The sequence below is a fragment of the Zeugodacus cucurbitae genome, chromosome 3 (genome assembly GCF_028554725.1).
Source record: "Zeugodacus cucurbitae isolate PBARC_wt_2022May chromosome 3, idZeuCucr1.2, whole genome shotgun sequence".
NCBI lineage: Eukaryota > Metazoa > Arthropoda > Insecta > Diptera > Tephritidae > Zeugodacus > Zeugodacus cucurbitae.
Window position 1 is genome coordinate 47,422,465 of NC_071668.1, and position 26,182 is coordinate 47,448,646.

General features: G+C 37.3%; 2 protein-coding genes across 8 annotated transcripts in view; one reads left to right on the forward strand and one right to left on the reverse strand.

Moving 5' to 3' along the window:
* Positions 1–17,061, forward strand: part of Mlxip_2 (protein WBSCR14 homolog) — a 31,756-nt gene extending 14,695 nt beyond the window's left edge. For 5 of the 6 annotated variants that reach the window (XM_011194527.3, XM_029044548.2, XM_011194528.3 and 2 more), the window contains 13 exons: positions 1,628–1,701; positions 2,099–2,215; positions 12,077–12,209; positions 12,272–12,358; positions 12,412–12,519; positions 12,576–13,032; positions 13,096–14,294; positions 15,383–15,741; positions 15,822–16,067; positions 16,132–16,259; positions 16,349–16,472; positions 16,539–16,668; positions 16,731–17,061. In XM_011194527.3, coding sequence (XP_011192829.1) covers positions 1,628–1,701; positions 2,099–2,215; positions 12,077–12,209; positions 12,272–12,358; positions 12,412–12,519; positions 12,576–13,032; positions 13,096–14,294; positions 15,383–15,741; positions 15,822–16,067; positions 16,132–16,259; positions 16,349–16,472; positions 16,539–16,668; positions 16,731–16,864 — 3,296 coding nt within the window. In that variant the 3' untranslated portion in view covers positions 16,865–17,061. The remainder of the gene's footprint in view (positions 1–1,627; positions 1,702–2,098; positions 2,216–12,076; positions 12,210–12,271; positions 12,359–12,411; positions 12,520–12,575; positions 13,033–13,095; positions 14,295–15,382; positions 15,742–15,821; positions 16,068–16,131; positions 16,260–16,348; positions 16,473–16,538; positions 16,669–16,730) is intronic. The other variant, XM_011194533.3, reaches the window with a different exon arrangement.
* On the reverse strand, positions 4,761–12,090 carry LOC114804789 (gustatory and pheromone receptor 39a). 2 transcript variants are annotated; one of them, XM_054226942.1, is made up of 3 exons: positions 5,276–12,090; positions 4,907–4,996; positions 4,761–4,839 (listed from the first exon to the last, which is right to left on the reverse strand). In XM_054226942.1, exon 1 carries the CDS (start codon positions 9,539–9,541, stop codon positions 8,588–8,590), a length of 954 nt encoding a protein of 317 aa, XP_054082917.1. In that variant the 5' UTR covers positions 9,542–12,090; the 3' UTR covers positions 4,761–4,839; positions 4,907–4,996; positions 5,276–8,587. Both variants share the same exon structure in this region, with proteins under 2 accessions (XP_054082917.1, XP_054082918.1).
* Positions 17,062–26,182: the final 9,121 nt, after the last annotated feature.

Consider the following 26,182-nt stretch of genomic DNA (forward strand, 5'->3'; position numbering starts at 1 on the left):
GACTAGAATCTTCTCTCACTAACATGTTTCCTCTGGTTTGGTCTTGTTAAAGTTGTTCAATTCAATAAGTTTTACAAGTGCAACTTCTTAGACGTCGTTAAGAAAATCGTGACCGATCGTTGTCTTTCTTTTCGTGTACTAAGCCTTGCATCCACATGGACGTGCACCTCTTAAATCCCCTCTTAAATCCCATTTCATCATCGTAATAGGAAAATTGCAACTAACTGAAAACAAAGAGGTGTAAAATTGTTTATAATGTTTTCAGAAAATATCTTGCTTTTACGTCAATTCAGTGTGGAACCACGTATAATGAATAATGGGAATGTGTTCCGGGAAACCGAGTCATTGAGATATTTCTCATAATTACAGTAACTTAGAAAAGAATATGACTGAAACATCGTTATAGCCTTTTCACACAGCCAAATTAATTAATACTACCTGCTACTCGATAACAGATCAGCTGTTATACATTTTTTTTTGCTTTTCATAAGAAGTTGGTAAGTTTCATCACCTGTTTGCTATTTTTAGCAGCGACATCTACCGTCGTGTAGCGTGAACAACAACTCGCAGACGAAGAACGTATGTATATATAATTACAAATACGTTCTTTGTCGCAGATTGCATTTCATATTCCAGTCGATTAAAATTCAATTAAAAATTAATGTAGATTTTTATTTATATGTTTGCAACTTCTGCAATAATCATTGTATGGTGTCCCTAGTCTATTGGTATGCCTACCAACCAGACAACGAACTGTATTAGAGTTCTTAAGTCGTTTGTTTTAAATTTCAATGAACGGCATGTGAGACCACCGAAACTCGGCGATGTCTATGACGTATTTGTCGATTAAATATGTACAAGTGGCCAGGGGGATGTACATATACTCCCCCTCTATCGGAATTTATTTGTAAAGTGGTACATAGTCTGGGTCTGGAAAAGACAAACTTCTGACTTCTTATGGAGTTCATGGACTTTTATTATAATTGATAAGAAGATTCTGACTTTTTTTGTATATTTACATTTCAATAGTTGAAAAAACTTTCCTTAAAAAGTTAACAGCATACAGTAAACACTGTATAACGTCGGGAACTGTGATATGAACTATTTTCGAATATCATCTGGAACGATTTCTGATTATATTGGAATAAAAATACGACTTTAGTATTAGTTATATACTAAATTATCATATTATTACAGATATTCATTAGCTACAGAGAAAGTAAGCAATGAATACAGTTGAAAATTGTATCATAGTTTAGGGGAGTGTATGTATATCAACATAAAAAAAAATTGACAATTCACATTATTTTTTTAACAGACCACGTACATCTATTGCAGTAGAATATTATCTTTAACCCAAAAGTGTGCTCATCACTGTATGTGAGTTATCGTGTCTCTTGAAGTACAAGCATTATAAATATCTACTTTGTTGTGCAAAATCTAATATAAATAGAAAATTAAGTAGACATGAGTATAATACATACATACATATGTACGTATATATGTTATATGTGTTAAAAAAACGTTTCTAATCATATTCGTAGCAATTGTAATACTGGGCGCGATTATTACCGGCTTAGACGTTTGTGAATTAACTCCATATACCATATTTGTTATCTCTTTGCAGTCATACTGAAGCGTAGGACACCGGTGTGCCAGTTTGCTTCACCATTGGACGTTGACATCCATAGCAACCCGCAGGCAAGTGCTTCAAACTCATTTATATATAGACATTATGTGTTCTTGTTATAAATACATAGATAAGCACGATCGTGCATCTATCGATCTGTCATTCGGTTCATTGTCTACCAAAAATCTATATCAATCATTTAAAATTTCAAAATTAGAAATGGAGCGCATTTCTTTTCGGATTGTGTGGCCGCTGTCGAAACCAAAATTAAACTCAGATAAGAAGTAATGCTTACGCACTGTGAAAATGCCAAGGTCACGTGTTGCCCAATATACAATCTCTGTATTGTATTAAAGCGTTAATTGGTTTCTTTTTTATTTAATTGGTTGCTCATATTATTTTTTTAGTAGTTCTAGCGAAAATGTGTACATAAATTGTATAATTAAACTTAACTGTTTCGTATTTCAGGCGGTTGTATTAGAAGGGAAATATTGGAAACGTCAAACCACCGTTATCAAGGCTGAATACAGGAAATGGCGCAAAAATTCCAAATCTAAAACTGCTGGTTGCCTAACTTATGACACGGTAAGTAGTAAGTTGCTGATGGCACTTGAAAATATTAAAGATTAAGTATAAATATTTTTAATATAATATAATAAAGATATATGTATAATAGTAGATAGATAGATAGTAGTGCTGCAATATGGTAGCAAATTGGAGCACTTAATTGCAAATTAGTTTATTTTGTTGTCAGAACGAATCACTTGTATTTTGATAAACTAAAAATACGACATTACTCACGCTCATACTTGTATTTGCGGTTACACTTACACTAAGTAACTGATTACACAACATTGTGACTTCCGCTATTTTAAAAAAGTAACATGAAAAATCGATACAATATACTTAAAAAGCATACGAATGATACAAAATATTGTATTTGCACAATTTTAATTTCCAAACAAAAGCTCTATTCTTACTCTTTTGTATTAGAAGGTCCTATTTTTCTTCTACTTTACCAAATAAAATTTATGATAGCATTGTCTTATTATACAAATTATACAAATGCATTTTTCTTGTTTTGTTTCATAAATATTTATTTTTATTTTTAAAGCAATATCTTTTACACTATACGCCGTTACGTTTATTTTGAAATCATTTGCGAAAATGATAATTATCCTAGAAAAAATAGTAAATCGCTTATGCTTGTTTAAAAAATAATTTCATTTCCCACACAGTTTAGGAAATGGTAATTCAGAAGGGTTTTGGGAATTTTTAATCCTTGTGTATATTTAAGTTAATTTCCAGCCTTATTAATGTCAAAACAAATGCCTAGCGTATTGGAAATTGCAAACGTGATGGAAATATGGAATTTACCCCTCAAAATAGAATATTGCTCATTTTTTTTATGACCAGTCTCGTGTCATCACACAATTTCGAGTCATTCAAATTTCGAAGCAAAATTATGTATAGGCAAATCCAATGAATTTAAAAACTCTGCAGGAAAACTTCATCAGGATCAGCAACAGTGTCAATAGATTTGAATGTAATTTTACGCATCAACGACTAAATATGGATATCTTCTTCTTTGGCACTACAACAGTGGGTCGGTCTGGACCGAGCACACAAAACTTCGCCAATTATTATACAAATATCATTTGCAAAGTCACGCGAGTTGTACATCCCAAGTGCAGATAGGTCTCTAAGAGCTTATTTTCCATTGGATGCGTAGGCGCGCTTGCTTCTGTTGTCCACCCGTGCTGGAGCATCGTCTTCCTAACCAGCACATTCGTTGGATTTTTATACGCTTAACTATATCCATGTCGTCGTAGATCTCATACAGTTCGTGGTTCCACGTCTTTCCGTACTCCTCACTCACGCGGACGGTTCCAAAGATCATGCGGACAACAGTTCTTTCGAATGCTTCAAGTAGCTGCTCTTCTCGGGTTATCGTCGTCCATGTTTCTGCGTCGTATAATTGGACGGGAATGATGAGTGACTTCTAGAGTGTATTTTTTTCATCGAGAGGGAAATCTGCTTCTAAATTACCTACCGATTCCAAAGTACCACTTGTTGGCAAGAGTTATTCTGCGCTTAATCTCCAGGCTTACGGCCAGTGGTGGCATTTATGCTGGTTGCGAGATAAACAAGGTTATAAGGAATCTTTGTATGTGGCCTAATGGTACTTTGTCTTGTTCTCGTTCACCACAAGACCAACGTCGTTCGTTTCTTTTTCTAGGCTGGATAGAGCTGAGATGACGGCTTTGTTTTAGGCCTTATGTAGTCAGTATTACCCGCGTATCCCCACTGCGTTTCATATTAGCGGTGCGTATCACTTTTTTCCAGTATTATATAGAAGAAAAGGTACGAGAGGGAATGACCCTGTCTAAAACATCTTCTGGTATCGAACGGAGCGGAGAGGACCTTCCCGATTTTGTCGATGCTAATTGTTGTACTCAAAGTCATTTTATATAACCGAATAAGTTGTGCAGGGACACCAATTGTAGACATGGCGTCGAATAGGCGGGATAGGCTACTGTCATTGCTATCGAAAGCGGCTTTGAAGTTGACAAAAAGGTGACGGATTTCGATTTGTTTGTCGAGGGTCTATTCCAGAATTTGATAAGGATCTAGGATTGATACTTTTTAATAATTCATCTTTGATAGTCACCACGCTGCTAAAATTATTTGGGAGTCAAAAAAATTGCTTATATTCATACAAATCTATTTTACTATTCCCAACATCTAAAAACTCGTCGCATCACCATAGATAAGTTTCTTTCAAACATGCCTTTATTTCATCCGCATATATCGCACGGTGAATGGCGAGTATGGTTTTTCTGAAATCATTACACGGCAGCTTTAAGTGAATGCCTATGGGCTATTCTTACTACATTTCAGATGAACATTTTTGAATTTCTCGATACTGCAGTCATGACTAAAATGACCCAATATCGACAACGATTTATGTATATTTCTATATAATTTAAATTAAAGAAACAATTCAAATTGGACCGAATTGTAAATCTAAAGCATCCACCATCCACCTGAAGATACACACAAATTTCATTTCATTAAAATCGGTCCAATCGAATAGGAGTATCTTATGTATGTAGGTACATTAGTTCGGAATCAATTGTTTTTAACGAGTTTTCAATATCTGTGAATTGCACTAATATCATTATATACGTAATAATTGCTGTAAAAAGCTGAGGAATGAAATAAAAATAATAGATTAATACACAAAATGTCTGATATTTGAAATAGAGAACAAACCTTGAACAAAGCGCTGCGATCCAGTTGGAAAAATCCATATGCCGTCAATATCGGTTTCTTGCGGATATTTTTCATCAAAAACTTATCCACCTAATGTAAAAATGTATATATCATAATTTAGACCATTAATAATGTTAATTTATAATATTTACAAACACAAATAATATAATATTTACAAGAAATAATTAAATCATTAAATGGAGCACAAATCCTGATTAGACTGAACCGAGAACAAAATCAATCGGCCTAAACTTCCCTTGGTACCGCATACCAAATATGACTATTTCATTCCTTCTGGTTGATTCTATTATCACATACATAGTCTGAATATATGCACTTTATTCATAAAAATAAATAAATTTGAATCACCATTTTATCCAGTCCAGTGCCAGTTCGCGGAATTTTCTCAATAATTTTGATCGTCTTGTTCGCCTAAAAATAGATGTAAAATTTGTATTAGTCATAAAATGTATTTCATATAATTGAGCTTACATATGTATATACAAAGGCACTAAAAAATAACGAAAACGTCTTAAATTTATCGAAAAAAGCTTAAAATCAGAATACAAACAAATTCTGATGATTAACGTAGTTTGTACTTAATTCCACACACATATTATGCAATATATTTCCTCTTTAACATTTTTTCCGAAATCATTTTGATTTTTCGGATGGAACTATAGATACGATGGCTCACTAGTATCTCAATTAATGTCGATGAACTAATGTGCCTTGGTTAGTAATACCTTTCGTCAGAATACCTTGCTGGGCGCTTAAGTACTTATTATTTATATTAATTTCTAATTTTCGAAAGGTGTTTTTATGCTTACAGATTATTTATCTGTCCAATTTTCATTTGTAATTTTCATATAAATATATTTAGAATCACACTAATCCTGCTTTACTACTTAACCCTCGATCCAAAGATTTCAAAGCTTAATCCGTAAGAAATATTATATTTTTACCTCAGCGTTGATTGTGTTTATCGTCATTGCTTGTATTAGAATCAGTACCGGTGGCAGCACCCAAAACAGAGCTCTCACAGAGTGCCCCAGAAACTTAATGTTAAACGGCATATTCCAATTCCACCATTTCATCACAAATGCGGGAAATAAGGGCAATATCGAGAGAATATAGCAGGTCTCCAACAGCACAGCCACACCATACACTTGACTTATATTTTTACAAGAAAGCGAAATCAATTCGGTACGCAATATTAAAAGTTTACATAATTTTTGTCGCAGCACAAGTTTCGATTTTATTAGATGAGTTTCCATTGTCAGCAGTCTGTTATTGTAGAAGGCCAATATATGACACAGCACATACACGATGTAGATGTACGTGGACAACACTATGAAGCAAAACGTTGGACGGATTGTCAAAACAAATGAAAGACAAAACGTCAGCCGAAGTGGCAGATTATGCGCCCAAATAGAACTTAGCAGATTAACCTCGTGCACTGCTAGAGTTAGTAGATGAGCAACCAAGGTCCACCGAATACAGCGATTCATGCGGAAATCACAAGCTGAAGAATTCTCAGTGTAAACACAGATGTGTTTATAAATCACATTTAACATTTCGATTCCAGTGTTCCTTAACATAAAAATGTAAATACTTTGAAATAGTTGTAGAACTGTGGCTACAAAAAATTTTACGATGAGAAGTGTGTTCCCCGTTTTGAAGTCAGTGTACATATTTAAACCATGACCGAATGCAAAATATATGCTAATAAGCAACAGATATTCTGTCATAATCAGTGTTAGAGCAGTTATGCCTACCGCGACAAATAGATCGCGTGCGGTTGAGATGAACTTCTTATTTTTCCGCGAAAAACTGGCAGGACATATGCCTACCAAACGCAACAGTAACAAGTAAATATGCCAATACTTTAATGACGCCATTCCGAAAGTAACTAAAGTTACGTGAAACTAAACGTGCAACAGTCCAAACGTATAAGCTGTAATCAGCTAATTAAGTTAAGTGATTCCCACATTTCGGTTGCAATTAAATATAAATAATCAAAAATATCTGTTTACACAATTTATATCTAGAGCGGTTATGCCATAGATGACGGTCAATATTAGAGCATTAAGGTGGGAAGTTCATGTAAAAACCAAAAAATCGGTCTATCCTGTTTCTACACTTAAGCAATATTTTATTAAATCTTTCTATAGTACAAAAGTATTGTTTTCTTTTTATACTCTCGCAACAAAATTTGCTAAGAGAGTATTATAGTTTTGTCCACATAACGGTTGTTTGTAAGTCCTAAAACTCAACGAGTTAGATATAGAGTTATATATACCAAAGTGATCAGGGTGACGAGTAAAGTTCAAATCCGGATGTCTGTCTGTCCGTCCGTACAAGCTGTAACTTGAGTAAAAATTGAGATATCTTAATGAAACTTGGAACACGTGTTCCTTGGCACCATAAGAAGGTTAAGTTCGATGGGCGGAATCGGACCACTGCCACGCCCACAGAATGGCGATAACCAAAAACGCATAAAGAGCTATAACTAAGCCATAAATAAAGTTATGAAAATAAAATTTGGAACATAGGATCGCATTAGGGAGGGGTACATTTGAATGTAATTTTTTTTGGAAATGTGGGCGTGACCCCGCCCCCAAATAGGTTTTTTGTATATATCTTGCAAACCAATAAAGCTATATAAACCAAACTTTCTGCAGTCGTTTCTTTTAGCCGTTTCCTTATACAGTCCAAAAATGAAAGAAATCGCATAATAATCACGCCCACCTCCCATACAAAGGTTAGGTTGAAAATGACTAAACATGCGTTAACTCACTATCGAGAAACGTCAGAAACACAAAATTTTACATAAAAAATGGCAGAAGAAAGCTGCACTGAGATTTTTTTACAAAATGGAAAATGGGAAGTCTCAAACTGCTCAACCAATACCAGGTCAATACTTTCTCGAGCCCCCATATACTTCAAATACGGATTTTCAAACTTCCGGTTGACTATATATCGTCCCCTCAATATAACAATAGCGTATAATTTTTTTCTGGGTTTTGAGAAAATCGAGTTTAAAGTTTTTTTTTCAAATCAGAAAGCATGAACAAAAAACATGAACATGAAATTATACACCATTTTTTCCAATGACATTTTGACCCACTTTGTGGAAGTAGAATTTGACGAAATTTTGAGCAGACATAGAATCAATGATTGAGATTCTGAATATGCAATAAAAAAATAATGGCGTATGAGCACATACGCTATTGTTATATTGAGGGGACGATATCGTATATATCGTATATATCGGTTAATATGTGGGATATCAAAAATTAAGTGGACGTATTATCTTGGATTTGATGTAGCTTGATGACAAAAAATAGTGAAAACTGCCTAGGAATTACACCTGCTTCCATATACTACAAATAATGATTTTCGCTATCCTGGTGGACTTTATGCCGAATATGTGGATCAAATTGTGTTTTGTCATAATATAATTATATACATAAATCGCGAGAGTTTGAAGTGTTCGGCTACACTCGAACTAAGCACCTCCTTTATCGCCAGCTGTTTTTGTGCTTACAGATTATTTATCTGTCCAAATTGCTCATTTGAATTTTGAGTAAACAAAACTTGCCTCATGTCGAGAGATTAACAATAGTTCTGCCCTACCACTTAACCCTCGATTCAAAAGTTTTAAATCTTAATCCGAAATTAATATAATATTTTTACCTCAGCGTTGATTGTGTTTATCGCCATTGCTTGTATTAGAATGAGCAGCGGTGGCAGCACCCAAAACAGAGCTCTGACAGAGTGTCCCAGAAACTTAATGTTGAACGGCATATTCCAACTGAACATTTTTAACACAAATGCGGGAAATGAGGGCAATATCGAGAGAATATAGCAGGTCTCCAACAGCACAGCCACACCATACACTTGACTTATATTTTTACAAGAAAGCGAAATCAATTCGGTACGCAATATTAAAAGTTTACATAATTTTTGTCGCAGCACAAGTTTCGATTTTATTAGATGAGTTTCCATTGTCAGCAGTCTGTTATTGTAGAAGGCCAATATATGACACAGCACATACACGATGTAGATGTACGTGGACAACACTATGAAGCAAAACGTTGGACGGATTGTCAAAACAAATGAAAGACAAAACGTCAGCCGAAGTGGCAGATTATGCGCCCAAATAGAACTTAGCAGATTAACCTCGTGCACTGCTAGAGTTAGTAGATGAGCAACCAAGGTCCACCGAATACAGCGATTCAAGCGGAAATCACAAGCTGAAGAATTCTCAGTGTAAACACAAATGTGTTTATAAATCACATTTAACATTTCGATTCCAGTGTTCCTTAACATAAAAATGTAAATACTTTGAAATAGTTGTAGAACTGTGGCTGCAATAATTTCTATGAAGAAGAGTGTGTTCCCCGTTTTGAAGTCAGTGTACATATTCAAATCATGACCGAATGCAAAATGTATGCTAATCAGCAAAAGACACTCCGTCGTAATCAACGTAAGAGCAGTTATGACCAACGCGACTAATAGATCGCGTGCGGTTGAGATGAACTTCTTATTTTTCCGCGAAAAACTGGCAGGACATATGCCTACCAAACGCAACAGTAACAAGTAAATATGCCAATACTTTAATGACGCCATTCCGATTGTAACTAAAATTACGTTAAACTAGACGTGCAACAGGCCAAACGTATAAGTTGTAATCAGCTAATTAAGTTAATTGATGACCACATTTCTATTGCAATCTCATATAAATAATCAAAAATATCTGTTTACACAATTTAGATTTAGTGCGGTTATGCCACAGATGGCAATATTTGAGCATTAAGGTGGGAAGTTCATGTAAAAGCAAACGAATCGGTAATTATTTTAAACTAATTTTGGAGGTGGTCAAATAATAGTTTTTAGACTTTAACACAATTTTATAGTATCTTTCTAGAGTCAAAATTATTATTTTTTTCTTTCAAAAGATAATTTTTTGTCTGCTGCTTTCGACTTGAGGGCCCAAACTGTTTAACCATTGATCGGAAAGTATTGAAACAATGAAGTATTTGCTTTTTAGGACATATTAACAGAAAGGATAAACCTATAAATTTAAAAGAAAAGTATAAAAATCAATATAAAATAAGACTGAAAAATACGGAATTTAGAGCTATTGTTTTACATTTTTGACCCCAATGCAAAATATCTTTTAGGTTTATCCTTCCGATTGTAATGTAGAGAAATGCCACACCAAATTTCAGATAAATCAGTCAATATTTTTTTAGTTACAACACGAGTAGTTTTTAAAAACACTGTTTCGAGATAATTGCGTTTAAAGTTTTAATACATTACAATACGCACACTGGCCCGCTCCATTATATTAGCTATAACTTCGAAATTAAAATTTTGCATAGACTTCACCCTTACACAAGGACGTCGTCAAATTGTTGTTTGCAAAAGTTGTGTGGTTATTGGTTATGTTGTGTTAAAATTAATTATCAGGTGTTGCTTCTCAGTTCATTAACTCACCTGAGCCTGAATGTCACTGCCGAGCAGCATCATACATAAGAATATGACCGATGGCAATGCAAAGGATACCGATCGCGCTGTGGAATCAATTATCTGCAAATATCCTTCCAAAGGCCCAGTATACATCGTGTACACAATGAAAGTTATATCAAGCGTCGAAATAAAGGTGATGAGCACAAAAATGACGCCGTAACTTTTACTGATATTCTCGGTACAGAGCAACAGTAGGTTGTCATAGATAGTTAAAAAATTTTGGATATTGTCCAAATATATATCGGTAATGCGCGTTGACCGCCGTAGCGTGATCCCTGCGATAAAAGTGTTAACCGTAATCAAGTGTCCAGCTATTATTTGAACGATGCAAATGTAAAACGATAATATGAACGACAATATGAAGTAGTACATTTGAAATATTAGCCACGGTATATGGAAGCATGTTTCACTAAACGAATTCGGTACCGACAGTCTATTCCACATGAAGCAAGTGTTGAGCGTACTTGCTCCCATAACGGCCACCATCATAATTAGCTGATAAACGCCGACCTTGCGTGGGGTAATGCAGGACAATTCTTCCGTTAAATGAATGCAATGTTGTATAATGTCGAAGTGAAAGTGACGAAACATCAACATCCAAGCATAAATCAAGAACTGCACTAACAAAGCACCGAAAACGAGTACATTCCAGTAGTTGTTTTCAATAGAAGTGTATTCCACAATGAAAAACGCCTCTCTTCTCATAGCCAAAATTGTCATCGATAGCAGATATATAAATTGCAAGGTCCAGTGTGTTAATTGAAAGCTCCAACCAGTCTGGAGTACATATTTCTTTTCCTTCGAGCAATAGCCAATTGGCATTATTCCCAGACGACGCAGCACTATTGTGTAGAATCGTAATACGCGGACAATGTTTAAAACCGGCATGATTAACGGTATTCATACATATATTTGTATGTATTTATGTAAGTAAGGAATTAAGTTATAAGTCCACTCTATTTGAAGTTCGCGTATGAAATGTAAAACATTTTTGTGGACGGTAGTACAACGTAGTTACGGTCAACTGCCTACTTACGCACATATTATTATTTGTTTAAGTAAAAATAAGTCTTTGTGGTAATACAATAATATTTACGAATCATATACACTAATAATTATGAACATAGAACAGCTATATTAGGGGTGTTTCCGGGATAAGTACTTTATTCACATTTCAATGACTGTTCGAGCAAGCTTTATAATTTTGAGATATGTATAAACTTAATATTCATCCGTACGAAAAAATGAAAATTATTTTCATATTTGAAGTTTTTAATTTAACATTTAAGACCTAACCTCGGCAGACAAAAAATACCAAGAGAATTCAATAAGTTTTCAAAATACCAAAATGTATACCATGGGATACTCGGGAGAGAGAGAAATAATCATTTTCTGATATTTTTTTCAACGTTGGTGGTAATATCCTTTTAGTACTTCTTTCATAAGTGCTATTTTTCCACATTATTAAAGCGCCACCTTGATTATCATATATATGTAGATTAAGTTGGAAATGTTAATTTTAGAATTCTTTGAGCTTAAATAACTCGTATTAAAAATATTGCTTTAAATATTTGTACCTAGTTATTATTCATTTAACTATTATTACTTTATTGAAATTATTTTTATTTATAGAAGAGCGAATTCGACTTCCTAGAATGGTCTCCACTGAACGATCGAATGTTAATGATACCCGACGATTGGACCAATGACACACTTTTCTCGTCGATTAATGGTCCATTTCCGTTTCCTGATCCACGTGAAATAGGCAAGTTTCGGTAGACATAAAAGTAAATAACTCTTTTTACTAATATTTAATACCATTTTCAGCGCGCGGTGCGGGAATAGCTGATTTCATACAACCTGGCCTTGGTTCTCTTCAACCGAATATTGACGATATCGATCTGACGATTGATGGTAAGCATATGCAAATCACAAACATAACCTATTAATATCTATTTATCACTAAGCTTTATTCTTCTCAGAGCTGTTGCAGCCGAATCGGCTCCCGCCAGTGCCAGAGGAAGGCACTGATGAAATGCTTAAAAATGTAGAATATAACCTCTCAGCAATAATGGGTATTTTTGAAATTTCTCATAATATGTAAATGTTTAATCAAACATTATATCCGTAGGTACTGATCAGCTCGAATCAAATAGTATGGTTGGTGTTGTCAGTGGTAATAATTCGAATGCAATACCTGTAAACGATGATGCCAATATGTTGGACTTAAACGCGCCACTTGATTCGCTACAGTTTCAATCGTCAATGGTTCAACAACGTTACCCAGCGCCATTATCTCGTGAAAATAGTAATAGTCAATTATTGAATACCTCCGGATCAAATCAAGCGCAAGCACTTAACACTGTGGATGCCATCATGACCGATGACCATTCTTCAACAGTGGGGGTAAATGATGGGTTAGGTTCTTCAGCCTCTGCAACAACGGCGTCGTCAACTATGCGAATGCACTCCAAACATTTTCCGGCAGCAAGTGAAGGCGTCACAAACAATAGATCCTCAGGCAATGAATTTCCAAGCAAAAGTGTGATGAAGGGGCGAATTTCGAAAAACTCACAAAGATCATTTAGGTAGCATCAAATTTCATTAATAACATTTATATTAAATTTAATTCCATATATTTGATATTACAGTAGGCGGGAACCGCATAATTATGATAAAGCTCAACCCACCTTGCATCAAACCACAATTTATCAGCAAATGTTGGCAGAACAACAGAAAAGCCAACAGAGTCAACATTTGCAGCCTACTTTGCCTTGTACAGCATTGCAGCATCATACTATAGCCTATCATCAACAGCAGCAGCAACAACAAATGCAAGCTGCGGCCACTCAATATCCCACATCTAGCGGCATAATAAGTGGAACGGGCGACAATGGTAGTGGCACCGTTTATGGTGGCTACGGCAGTGTCGATATATCAGCATCAGCTAATAGTGGTCTTAACGTTAACAATAATCTGCTTAATATTTCAATGGTAAATCAAAAGCCCAAAAGTTATGCAATAATACAGACAACCACCAATTGCATGCCCAGCTCTCCACAAATCAACGTTAACAATTCACCACACACGGCAAACTCATCAATACTGTTGCAGACGGTGAAAACGGAACCACCATCCACCGATATGTTGTCCATTTATAATTTGAATGCTTCTAATGATCTATATGGCATCAACACTAATCTAGGTGGTAATAGTAACTCAAACGCTTACAAACCCTATCCGAGTGTGAGTAACTTCAAGAAATCCGCATCCACTGGCGGCTACATAAACATGCGCGTTAATACGAATTCACCCTATATGCACGATCAATCGACGAACGCACATCATGTACACCAACAATCGTTGCCACCGAATTTAGGCTGTCAGGTGACTACGTTGTCCAGCCCCTTACAATTACAGGTACAGGCACATTGCCAATTATCGCCTTCATCTAGTCATCAGCACCAACAACAACAACAATCTACTCAGCATCTCCTAACAACACAGCAGCAGCACCCGATGCAGCAGCTTAGTCAACAACAGCAATCGTCTGTGAATATGATGCCACGTGAAATGTTTCGTTCGAATAGTTTACCCTTGAATGTGACACTGCAAAAATTAGAGTCACGCTCAAGCCACGATAACTTCGCTGTACCCAAATATCAGGCTAAAAATAATAAGCCACGCTCACGCAGCAATTCAATACATCAGCATTCGATTGTCGCACCCAGTGGCGCCAATAAGTCCAGTAGTGCAGCGAGTAATAATCTTTTGGTCTCATCGCAGTTGCAGTCAGCTACCAGCGATCCCATGTTGAATAATAGTACCTTAGCTCAACTTTTGACAACGAGTAAGTTAGAACCAGATGTTCAAATTAAAATTTGCGATATATCGAAATATTTAATTATGACTTGGATCACTTTGCCATGATTTTATATCATTTGCTTCCATAGTTGTCCGATTTCTGATTATGATTGCATCTAAAGCATTTACATTGTACAATACTCGGCGGTGTATTGGACCGAACTAAAAAACTCAAACTCAAAACTACTTTTTTCCGGGAAATTGAGACATAAGTAAAAAAAAAGTTCGAAGTTAGCCTCCAAAATCGAAATATTTGGCAAAATCCTTTTTTTAAATGTAAAATTTAAAATAATTAGTACTAATTACAGATATAGTAACTAAAAATCCAAAATGTGGATATAATTTACCTCATATATGTGGAATAAAGTCAAACAGAATAACGAAAATCATCATATACATATGTATAGTATATGAGGGCTGAGGTATTTCCTGAACCGATTTCACTCATTTTCACCACCATGGTACACTATATCGACTAGGGAGGTTTTGAAATTTTATTCAGCAAGCAGGTGCGACCGCATGTTATTCGACTCTCGATGCGAAGAGAATGACTTGCAAGACGATTTTCAGTTTCAGATTAAGATTCTCCATCACGGAGTCTTTTTGATACCCTCACCTGGGAACTATTTCCGGAAAGTTGAGATTCTCGCAATAAATATAGCCTATGTTACTCTGGGTGAGGGAGAAAATATTATGTACCGCATTTCATTGAAATCGGTCAGTTTATTTCGGTCATATGGTTTAAAAAAATTTATATGACATTGAATTAAGAAGAAAATGTTGATTATTTTCTTATATTGTTTTTTTTTTTAGTAACTATATCCTGTAATTAATAATAATTATTTGAAAAAAAAACATATTGAATGTTAATTTCGAAAATCGGAGAATGCAGTTTTTTTACTTTTGTGCCAATATCCCGAAAAAATAGTTTGGTCCAAAACTAAGATCTGTTTTGTTGTTTTTTAATTTCTAATTAAAATAGACGGAACGTATTTAAAGCAGCTCGCAAAGATTTTAAAATTATTTCTGTATTTAAAATATTAAAAAAATAATTTAAATACATTTATTATCTAGACTCACGCTCGTTGCTTAAGAAACAAAGTTCTTCCTCAAGTGCCATATCGAATGTAAATATACCGATGCCTGCATTATCAATGCCAGCAGTTGTGGTGCCGCCACCAGCGTCTTCGGCCATATCTGTAAATACAAATAAATCGCAAAATATCGGCAGCACACCAACCAGCGCCAATTTCTTTGCAACGCCCAACGTTCAATGCACGGCAACTAATGCATCCGGCACGTCAGCGGATTCAACTTATACTCGTCATGGCATGCAAATGCATCAAGAGCAAATGCAGAAGTCACCCAAAAAATCTACTTCACTGCCAAATCCGGCGGCACCGCAAATGTTGCATAGCCCACCCTGCAGTAAGGTATACATAAATAAAAGAAATTTATTTTACAGAAACAGACAAGAAATGTTCTAAATTTGTACAATTCCCCTACCCATTAGATGATGAGTTATCCGCCGACAGCCAGTCAAGCAGCCATGTGCAGCAATACATTGAGCTTATCACCAGAATCATTTCACGATCAAGACTCACCTCTTTCACCAACGCATAGCTTGAAATTTCCACGAGATAATCAAAGGCGAGCCGGTCATATACATGCCGAACAAAAACGACGATATAACATTAAAAATGGCTTCGATTTATTGCATTCGCTTATACCGCAACTGCAACAAAATCCCAATGCCAAGGTAAGTGATTTCATTTTAAAAATCATTGCGTGCCAGTTTTAACACTTTGCTCTCATCGTTGCAGCTGAGCAAAGCAGCTATGCTGCAGAAAGGTGCGGATCACATTAAACATTTGCGTGCGGAACGTAATCAATTGAAAGATCATATGGAGGCATTGCTTAAGGAGAGAGATATTCTCAATAATTCGTTAACGTAAGTGATTGCAGAAAGATTGATGTATTGTAGCTCAAGCAAAATTAATGTTTGTGTTTCCCATTGTTTCTAAAATTTCATTTATGCAGGCATTTGCACTCAATCCTCCCAGCAAATGGCGCACCTGTAACACGCCAGGGCACAGAACATGTTCGCCAGTTGTACGATCAGTACGTGCGGCATCGTACAATGCAAGACTGGAAATTTTGGATTGTAAGTTTATATATATTTATTTATTCTCTCAAGTTTTAACAATTGTATCCTAATATTTCTTCGCAGTTGGGGCTTATATTAGAACCCTTGCTTTCCTCTTACACCGCGTCAGTGTCCAGTGCCAGTTTAGAGGAATTACGGCGTACAGCGTTCTTATGGGTTGACCAGCATTGCTCGTTGATTGACTTGCGGCCAGGTATTGATATTGAAATTGTATGCAAATATAAATATATGAAAGGTTTTTTTCCCCCCATACAGCTGTTTCTAATAAATTAAAGTACTTGTCAATGAAGACCGATATTTTGTCTGACCCTCCGTCGACATTACAGGACGAAGTCGCAAAAGCTGTATATAACAACTCTGGGCATCATCCCAATTTGCATGGAACTTAAAATAATACTTCATTCATATGTATATTAGACGATTGTTAAGCATAGTGATATACAAATTTTCGGTTTTTTATTGCTAATCTTTTCAAGAATTTGTACAAATATTTTTTATTCTTAAACAAAAGCGTGCCTATAAAGTTTAAAAAATAGTTATTGTTATACGTTAAAAAAGTAAAGAAACAATTTTAATATAAACAAAAGATATACAAGTATTTATCACTTTCATCGAATCAAAAAGGTATGATACATTTGCAAAGCACACATTTCAAATGAAATGTAGATAATAAAACAGGATTTGTTTCTGTCCTTTATATATATAACGGGTGATTTTTTTGAGGTTAGGATTTTCATGCATTAGTATTTGACAGATCACGTGGGATTTCAGACATGGTGTCAAAGAGAAAGATGCTCAGTATGCTTTGACATTTCATCATGAATAGACTTACTAACGAGCAACGCTTGCAAATCATTGAATTTTATTACCAAAATCAGTGTTCGGTTCGAAATGTGAAAATCCGCTTTTTTATCGACAAATTTTGTTCAGCGATGAGGCTCATTTCTGGTTGAATGGCTACGTAAATAAGCAAAATTGCCGCATTTGGGGTGAAGAGCAACCAGAAGCCGTTCAAGAACTGCCCATGCATCCCGAAAAATGCACTGTTTGGTGTGGTTTGTACGCTGGTGGAATCATTGGACCGTATTTTTTCAAAGATGCTGTTGGACGCAACGTTACGGTGAATGGCGATCGCTATCGTTCGATGCTAACAAACTTTTTGTTGCCAAAAATGGAAGAACTGAACTTGGTTGACATGTGGTTTCAACAAGATGGCGCTACATGCCACACAGCTCGCGATTCTATGGCCATTTTGAGGGAAAACTTCGGAGAACAATTCATCTCAAGAAATGGACCCGTAAGTTGGCCACCAAGATCATGCGATTTAACGCCTTTAGACTATTTTTTGTGGGGCTACGTCAAGTCTAAAGTCTACAGAAATAAGCCAGCAACTATTCCAGCTTTGGAAGACAACATTTCCGAAGAAATTCGGGCTATTCCGGCCGAAATGCTCGAAAAAGTTGCCCAAAATTGGACTTTCCGAATGGACCACCTAAGACGCAGCCGCGGTCAACATTTAAATGAAATTATCTCCAAAAAGTAAATGTCATGAACCAATCTAACGTTTCAAATAAAGAACCGATGAGATTTTGCAAATTTTATGCGTTTTTTTTTTTTAAAAAGTTATCAAGCTCTTAAAAAATCACCCTTTACTATTATTGTGAGACATGTTACTTTGGCCTCTATAGAACCATGTATCTTGTCTACCGCGCCTCATGAATATATTATACATTTATGAAAATTGTTTTACTAGAATATTCTACATTTTGCTATATGAGGAAGTATACATACAGTCTTGTTCTTAGTGCTAATATACAGAATTTAGTCGCTTGGATTATGAGCTGAACGAGATAAGTTTCCAAGTAAAGGAGCTTTAAATGTGAGCGCCCGTTTCAAAACGGGATATTTTTACGCAGAACAAGTAAGGAAAGGCTAAGTTCGGGTGCAACCGAACATTTTATACTCTCGCAATTTATTTACAGATCTACCTATATTTTCGGTGAAAAATTACCCTTAGGCCCTGAGTTCTTTATGTTTGATATCAGGGGCCTTGAAAAATCATGGCTCGATTCTGACAATTTTTCCACAAGTGATGTCACAGCTCAAATACAGTATTTGTGTAAAGTTTTATTTCGCTATCTTTATGGGTTCCTTATGTATACATTATAAAGTGACCGAATCAGAAGGATTCAAAATTGAGTTATATAGGAAGTAGGCGTAGTTGTAAACCGATTTCGCCCATATTCCACCAGTGTCATCAGGGCGTCAAGAAAATATTATATACCGAATTTCATTGAAATCTGTCGAGTAGTTCTTGAGATATGGTTTTTGACCCATAAGTGGGCGACGCCACACCCATTTTCCATTTTGTAAAAAAATCTCAGTACAACTTCCTTCTGCCATTTCTTATGTAAAATTTGGTGTTTCTGACGTTTCTCGTTAGTGAGTTAACGCACTTTTAGTCATTTTCAATCTAACCTTTGTATGGGAGGTGGACGTGGTTATTATCCGATTTCTTTCATTTTTGGACTGTATAAGGAAACGACTGCAGAAAGTTTGGTTTATATAGCTTTATTGGTTTGCAAGATATATACAAATAACCTATTTGGGGGCGGGGTCACGCTCACTTTTCAAAAACAATTACATTCAAATGTGCCCCTCCCTAATATGATCCTATGTTCCAAATTTTATTTTCATAACTTTATTTATGGCTTAGTTATAGCTCTTTATGCGTTTTTGGTTATCGCCATTCTGTGGGCGTGGCAGTGGTCCGATTCCGCCAATCGAACTTAACCTTCTTATGGTTCCAAGGAACACGTGTTCCAAGTTTCATTAAGATATCTCAATTTTTACTCAAGTTACAGCTTGCACGGACGGACAGACAGACATCCGGATTTGGACTTTACTCGTCGCCCTGATCACTTTGGTATATATAACCTAACTAGTTTAGTTTTAGGACTTACAAACAACCGTTATGTGGACAAAACTATAATACTCTCTTAGCAACTTTTGGTGCGAGAGTATAAAAATATAGCTTTGTTCATTTCAAAACAAAAGAGGCTATTTACAAATTATGTTTTCTAGTGCATGTTAGACTTTTCAAAACGGGATATTTACTTTTACAAAGTGTTTCATTTGTTTAGGATTTCGGCCTCGGCTGGTTTTGACATTCGGCCAGTTTTTTTTACTTGCTAATTTCTTATCTTATTGATTTTCCAACATCATCAATGAGAAAACCGCAGAAGTTCGAAATAGTAGGTAGTAAGGAGCGTGAACGGAAATTGTAAGGGAATAAATTTGATGTTCTAATTTTAATTGGAGTACCTACCCCATAAAAAGAATTGCATATATATGACTGAGCTTTTTGCAAAAAAAAATTAAAGATTCCAAAATTACTAAATATTTCTGACTATGCAGGTTTGTTATTATTAATGTATACGATATAAAGAACAAACAATTAACAAATTTCAAAATATTTGTAAACTATAAAACAGAATTGAAATTTAGGCTAATAGTAAATATTTATATGTGCATTTTACTATTTTTACCAGTAAAGCCTATACATTTGAGTTTAACTGAAAGAAATGTTTATTTTAAAAGTCAGTAGAATTGTCCTTATATTTTAAAACTAAATTAAGCCGCTTAATCAGAGAATTAACACTGACTGTAGAATAGTTATGTAAATATTGGCAAATTCTTGCTCTATGGCTAATTCAAGGTGACTTACTGTCCGTTTTGGAAAACAGGAGCAGAGAGGTTCCCCCAGAGATCCTCAATAGGATTTAGGTTCGAACTCAATGCTGCACATTGTAATACCGGAATTTTCCGGTCGTTAAAGATATTCTTCGTGTGGATTGAAGCGTTATCCTTTCGATATGTCCAGTTATATGCCATAAATATTGCCAGCAAATTTTATTAACTCGCTGTCCAAAAGATCTACATTGATATTAGCATTCATTTGAGTGAATATAAAACATGTAGATAGCTTTCCACAGCAGCAAAATGCAGCTCATGAAATCAAAACATCGCTTGTAGTAGAACCGTCGTTCCTGGTGCGAATCTCTCCAATATTTCTTGCAATGACCTGGGCCGACCAAATTTAATTTTTTTTCGTCATTAAAGACTGTATTCTATCACTCATCGGCACAGAATTGGTATTTATTTGCAAACCTCAAATGTGCTTTATTGTGTCTTTCTTTAGCGTTGGTTTAGGTGCCATGGAGGTGTGTTTCAGAAACTGATTTTTATGTATAATTGAAAAATTATATTTATTGTGATTTTTTGTCTTAACTAGGTCCATATTTGATCGCTGCTTATCAAGTCCGCAACTACTAGCCGTGGAATCATCCTTTCGCACCGCACATCAATGTTGTTTTTCGTCCGCTGCGTCGCTCTATACCATAATTAGTGGGGTTTTTAAGAAATTTTGAGATACAGTTCCGATGTCGCTTTGGTCTAGAGCCAATTTGGAACCGCTTTCATGCATTCCTATGATTAATATTTGTTCCTCGGCTGATAAACTAGTACCACGAGGCATTTTAGGCTTAAAGTTAAATAAATGTAATAAAATTTTTAATAGTTCATTAAGTTAATGCACCTACAATAATTTTGAAAACAAATTTTAGCAAAAAAAGTCTTTGCTGCGACACTATCAGTAAGAAAGATCCGCTAAACTGATTTTGCACATATAAATATTTACTATGCAATACCCAATTCTTAATGTAACTCAGTGGCGGGGGGGGGGAGGTGGAGTTGAAATTTCCCTATTCGCAGAACCTGAAAATTTCAGTTGTTTGCTAGAAAAATATTCTCTGCAATAAAAAAATGAAAATACAACAGTGACACTCTTCTCACCAAATACACTATGGAAATCACAACAAAATACTATCATAAATTGCATTATATGACCTGTCCAAACTTATTTAAATCTTTTCTGGGCGACTCACAACGGAAGTACTAAATACTGAATTGAGAAAGAGTCGAAGTCTTGAGTACAGTAAGAGATATATATGCCCGCAGAGATATCGAATTAATGGGGCGTTCGATAGTCGCAAGCGGCATCGTGTCTATATGTTTTTCGTAGTTCGTGGTTTCCCCTAGCGTCAGTTGACTATTCGATATCTCTGCGGGCATATATGTCTCATACTATATAATTGGTACTATTGAGTATAAAAACACTCGACGCATGGTGACGTTTCATTTAAATCCGTTTATCTCGCCAAAAACGCCTCAATTTAACTGTCCAGTAGAATCACGCTATGCCCAGCTGAGCGGAATCATCGATATAGTAACTATAAGTTGCCCAAATTACCCATTTCATTTTCGTCAATTTCTGTGAAGTTATACCTTATTCTGGAAAATAAAGTGCCCAATTTTGAATATCTAAAATGGTAAGTATCGATGTTGTTTCAATTTTACTGTTCATTTTTGTGCGTGGTGAAATTTCACTGACATTCAAACGAGTGTTTACATAAAAATTGAGGTTAGGATTATTTATTCAATAATAGTAGTAGCCAATTTTGCACATAGAACCCGTGTTTTAACTTGTCCTCGTCCTCGAAACCCGGCGATTCCCGACAATAACAGCTTCTTCTTCTTCTTAACTGGCGTAGAAACCGCTTACGCGGTTATAGCCGAGTCCACAACAGTGCGCCACGCATCTCTCCTTTTGGCGGTTTGGCGCCAATTGGTAATACCAAATGAAGACAGGCCCTTCTCCACCTGGTCCTTCCACCGGAGTGGAGGTCTCCCTCTTCCTCGGCTTCCACCAGCGGGTACTGCATCGAAAACTTTCAGAGCTGGGGCACTTTCATCCATTCGCACAACATGACCCAGCCAGCGTAGCCGCTGTCGTTTTATTCGCTGGACTATGTCTATGTCGTCGAACAACACATACAGCTCATCATTCCATCTTCTGCGGTATTCGCCGTTGCCAATGTTTAAGGGACCGTAAATCTTCCGCAAAACCTTTCTCTCGAAAACTCCTAGTGCCGTCTCATCGGATGTTGACACCGTCCACGCTTCTGCACCATAAAGTAGGACGGGAATGATGAGGGACTTGTAGAGTTTAGTTTTTGTTCGTCGAGAGAGGACTTTACTTTTCAATTGCCTACTCAGTCCATAGTAGCACCTGTTGGCAAGAGTGATTCTGCGTTGGATTTCAAGGCTGACATTATTATCGGTGTTAATGTTGGTTCCTAGGTATACGAAATTATCTACAACTTCAAAGTTATGACTGTCAACAGTGACGTGGGAGCCAAGACGCGAATGCGCTGACTGTTTGTTTGATGACAGGAGATATTTCGTCTTGTCCTCGTTCACCACCAGACCCATTCGCTTCGCTTCCTTATCCAGGCGGGAAAAAGCAGAACTAACGGCGCGGGTGTTGTTTCCAATGATATCGATATCATCGGCGTACGCCAGTAGCTGTACACTCTTGTAGAAGATTGTACCTTCTCTATTTAGCTCTGCAGCTCTTATAATTTTCTCCAGCATCAAGTTAAAGAAGTCGCACGATAGCGAGTCACCTTGTCTGAAACCTCGTTTGGTATCGAACGGCTCGGAGAGGTCCTTCCCGATCTTGACGGAGCTTTTGGTGTTGCTCAACGTCAACTTACACAACCGTATTAGTTTTGCGGGGATACCAAATTCAGACATCGCGGCATAAAGGCAGCTCCATTTCGTGCTGTCGAAAGCAGCTTTAAAGTCGACAAATAGATGGTGTGTGTCGATCCTTTTTTCACGGGTCTTCTCCAAGATTTGGCGCATGGTGAATATCTGGTCAGTTGTTGATTTTCCAGGTCTAAAGCCACACTGATAAGGTCCAATCAGTTTGTTGACGGTGGGCTTTAGTCTTTCACACAGTACGCTCGATAGAACCTTATAAGCGATGTTAAGGAGGCTTATCCCACGATAGTTGGCACAGATTGTGGGGTCTCCCTTTTTGTGGATTGGGCAGAGTACACTGAGATTCCAATCGTCGGGCATGCTTTCTTCCGACCATATTTCGCAAAGAAGCTGATGCATGCACCTTATCAGCTCTTCGCCGCCGTATTTGAATAGCTCGGCCGGCAATCCATCGGCCTCCGCCGCCTTGTTGTTCTTCAAGCGGGTAATTGCTATTCTAATTTCTTCACGGTCGGGCAATGGAACATCTGTTCCATCGTCGTCGATTGGGGAATCGGGTTCGCCATCTCCTGGTGTTGTACTTTCACTGCCATTCAGCAGGCTGGAGAAGTGTTCCCTCCACAAACACAGTATACTCTGGTCATCAACCACTAGATCACAGGAGTGTGCTCCGGTCTTGAAACCTTCAGTTAGTCGCCGGATCTTTTCGTAAAATTTTCGAGCATTACCCCTGTCGGCCAGCTTGTCAAGCTCTTCATACTCACGCATTTCTGCCTCTTTCTTTCTTTTTCTGCAAATGCGTCTCGCTTCCCTCTTCAGCTCTCGGTATCTTTCCCATCCCGCTCGTGTTGCGGTCGATCGCAACATTGCGAGGTAGACAGTCTGTTTTCTCTCCACTGCGAGACGACAACCCTCATCATACCAGCTGTTTTTTTGGCTTTTCCGAAAGCCAATGGTTTCGGTTGCAGCTGTACGTAAGGAGTTTGATATGCCGTCCCACAGCTCCCTTATACCGAGATGCTGATGAGTGCTCTCAGAGAGCAGGAGTGCAAGTCGAGTAGAAAATCGTTCGGCTGTCGGTTGTGATTGCAGCTTCTCGATGTCGAACCTTCCTTGTGTTTGTTGACGTGTGCGCTTTTCTACACAGAGGCGGGTGCGTATCTTAGCTGCTACAAGATAGTGGTCCGAGTCGATGTTGGGACCACGAAGCGTACGCACATCAAAAACACTGGAGACATGTCGTCCATCTATCACAACATGATCGATCTGGTTGCGAGTGATTCGATCCGGGGACAGCCAAGTAGCTTGATGGATTTTCTTATGCTGGAATCTAGTACTACAGATGACCATATTTCGGGCCCCGGCGAAGTCGATCAGCCTCAGACCGTTTGGTGATGTTTCGTCATGGAGGCTGAATTTTCCGACTGTTGTGCCAAAGACACCTTCTTTACCCACCCTAGCGTTGAAATCGCCAAGCACGATTTTGACATCGTGGCGGGGGCAGCGCTCATAGGTACGTTCTAGGCGCTCATAGAAGGTATCTTTGATCACTTCGCCTTTCTCTTCCGTCGGGGCGTGGGCGCAAATAAGCGATATGTTGAAGAACCTCGCTTTGATGCGGATTGTGGCTAGACGTTCATCCACCGGAGTGAATGCCAGGACTCGACGACGGAGTCTCTCTCCCACCACGAATCCCACACCGAATTTGCGCTCCTTTATATGGCCGCTGTAGTAGATGTCACAAGGACCCACCTTCTTCCGTCCTTGTCCCGTCCATCGCATTTCTTGGATTGCGCTGATGCCAGCCTTTACTCTTACGAGGACATCAACCAGCTGGGCAGAGGCACCTTCCCAATTAAGGGTCCGGACATTCCAGGTGCATGCCCTTAAATCATAGTCCTTTATACGTTTACCGTGGTCGTCATCAAAAGGGGGGGTTCTCATCCGAGGCCTGTGTTTCTTATTCACTGGTTATTCGTTTTTATGTGGTGGGTCCCAAGCCCTACGCACAACCGCATAAGCGGGATTCGCCTTCTCACTTTAGCTCGCTTCCAGACGGATGTCTGTTGGCTACCCAGAGGATACTTGGTCTAAGACCGGAAGTTGTGAGCTGCTTGAGCCACATGTAAAAGAATCGTTCCTGGCCACTCCCAAGTGAATGGCAGTCAGAAACTTTCCTCACTTACGTGAACTTCTACATATGACTCCATCCTCCGACAATAACGGCTGGTCCGGAATAAAATCCCGACAGAGCCGGGAAAATTTCCGTGCCTGATTTCAAGGCGTTTCCGGACCAGCTGTTATCGTCGGGAATCGCCGGGTTCCGAGAACGAGGGTGTTGTTCCGTAACAAACTTCAGGAATCTTTATATAGAATGAGAATTTTTTATATAGAATGAGAATGTTGCAAAATTTCAGAAAACCTTTTTTTCGAATGCTGTGCAGTTTTTCTTAGCAGCTTCACTTTAAAAAAAATATAAATGCCATTTCACATTAAATTTATTACCAAGGATTTGAATATTTGGAGAATATGATTAGTGAAAGTTTTTTCTGGCATTTTTGGGAGCATAAAAGTCGACAAGTACACATATTATTATTTTCAGTACGAGTTCGAATTTATCGTCGGGCTCTTCTGCCTCAGCGACATTCTATCGCTCACCCATTCGCTCAGCGTAGTTCTTCAATAGGAAGCAATTGATTTGGCGAAGGCATCAAAAATTATTGCTTGCCACGTTGGAAAAAAAGAGGGAAAAAGTTGATGAAATATAACGATTGATTTATTCAGAAGCCAAGAAAATGGCGGAAAAACTCGATGTTGACGAAGCGAAACCGAGAATATGTGGTCGACAAACGAAACGCGAAAATTACGACGTGAAAACTTGCGAAGATTACTACAGGGTCTCTGTCTACATATCTCTGCTTGATACCATCAAAGAAGATTTGGAAGCTCGTTTTTCACAAGAAGTTTTGGATGGTTACCAATTGAGTGTGTTGCTACCAGAAAAAGCAAGTCTTTTAAAAGAAAACGAAATCGATGACCTAATCGGATGCTTGATAGAAAGATTCGGGAATCTTCTGGAT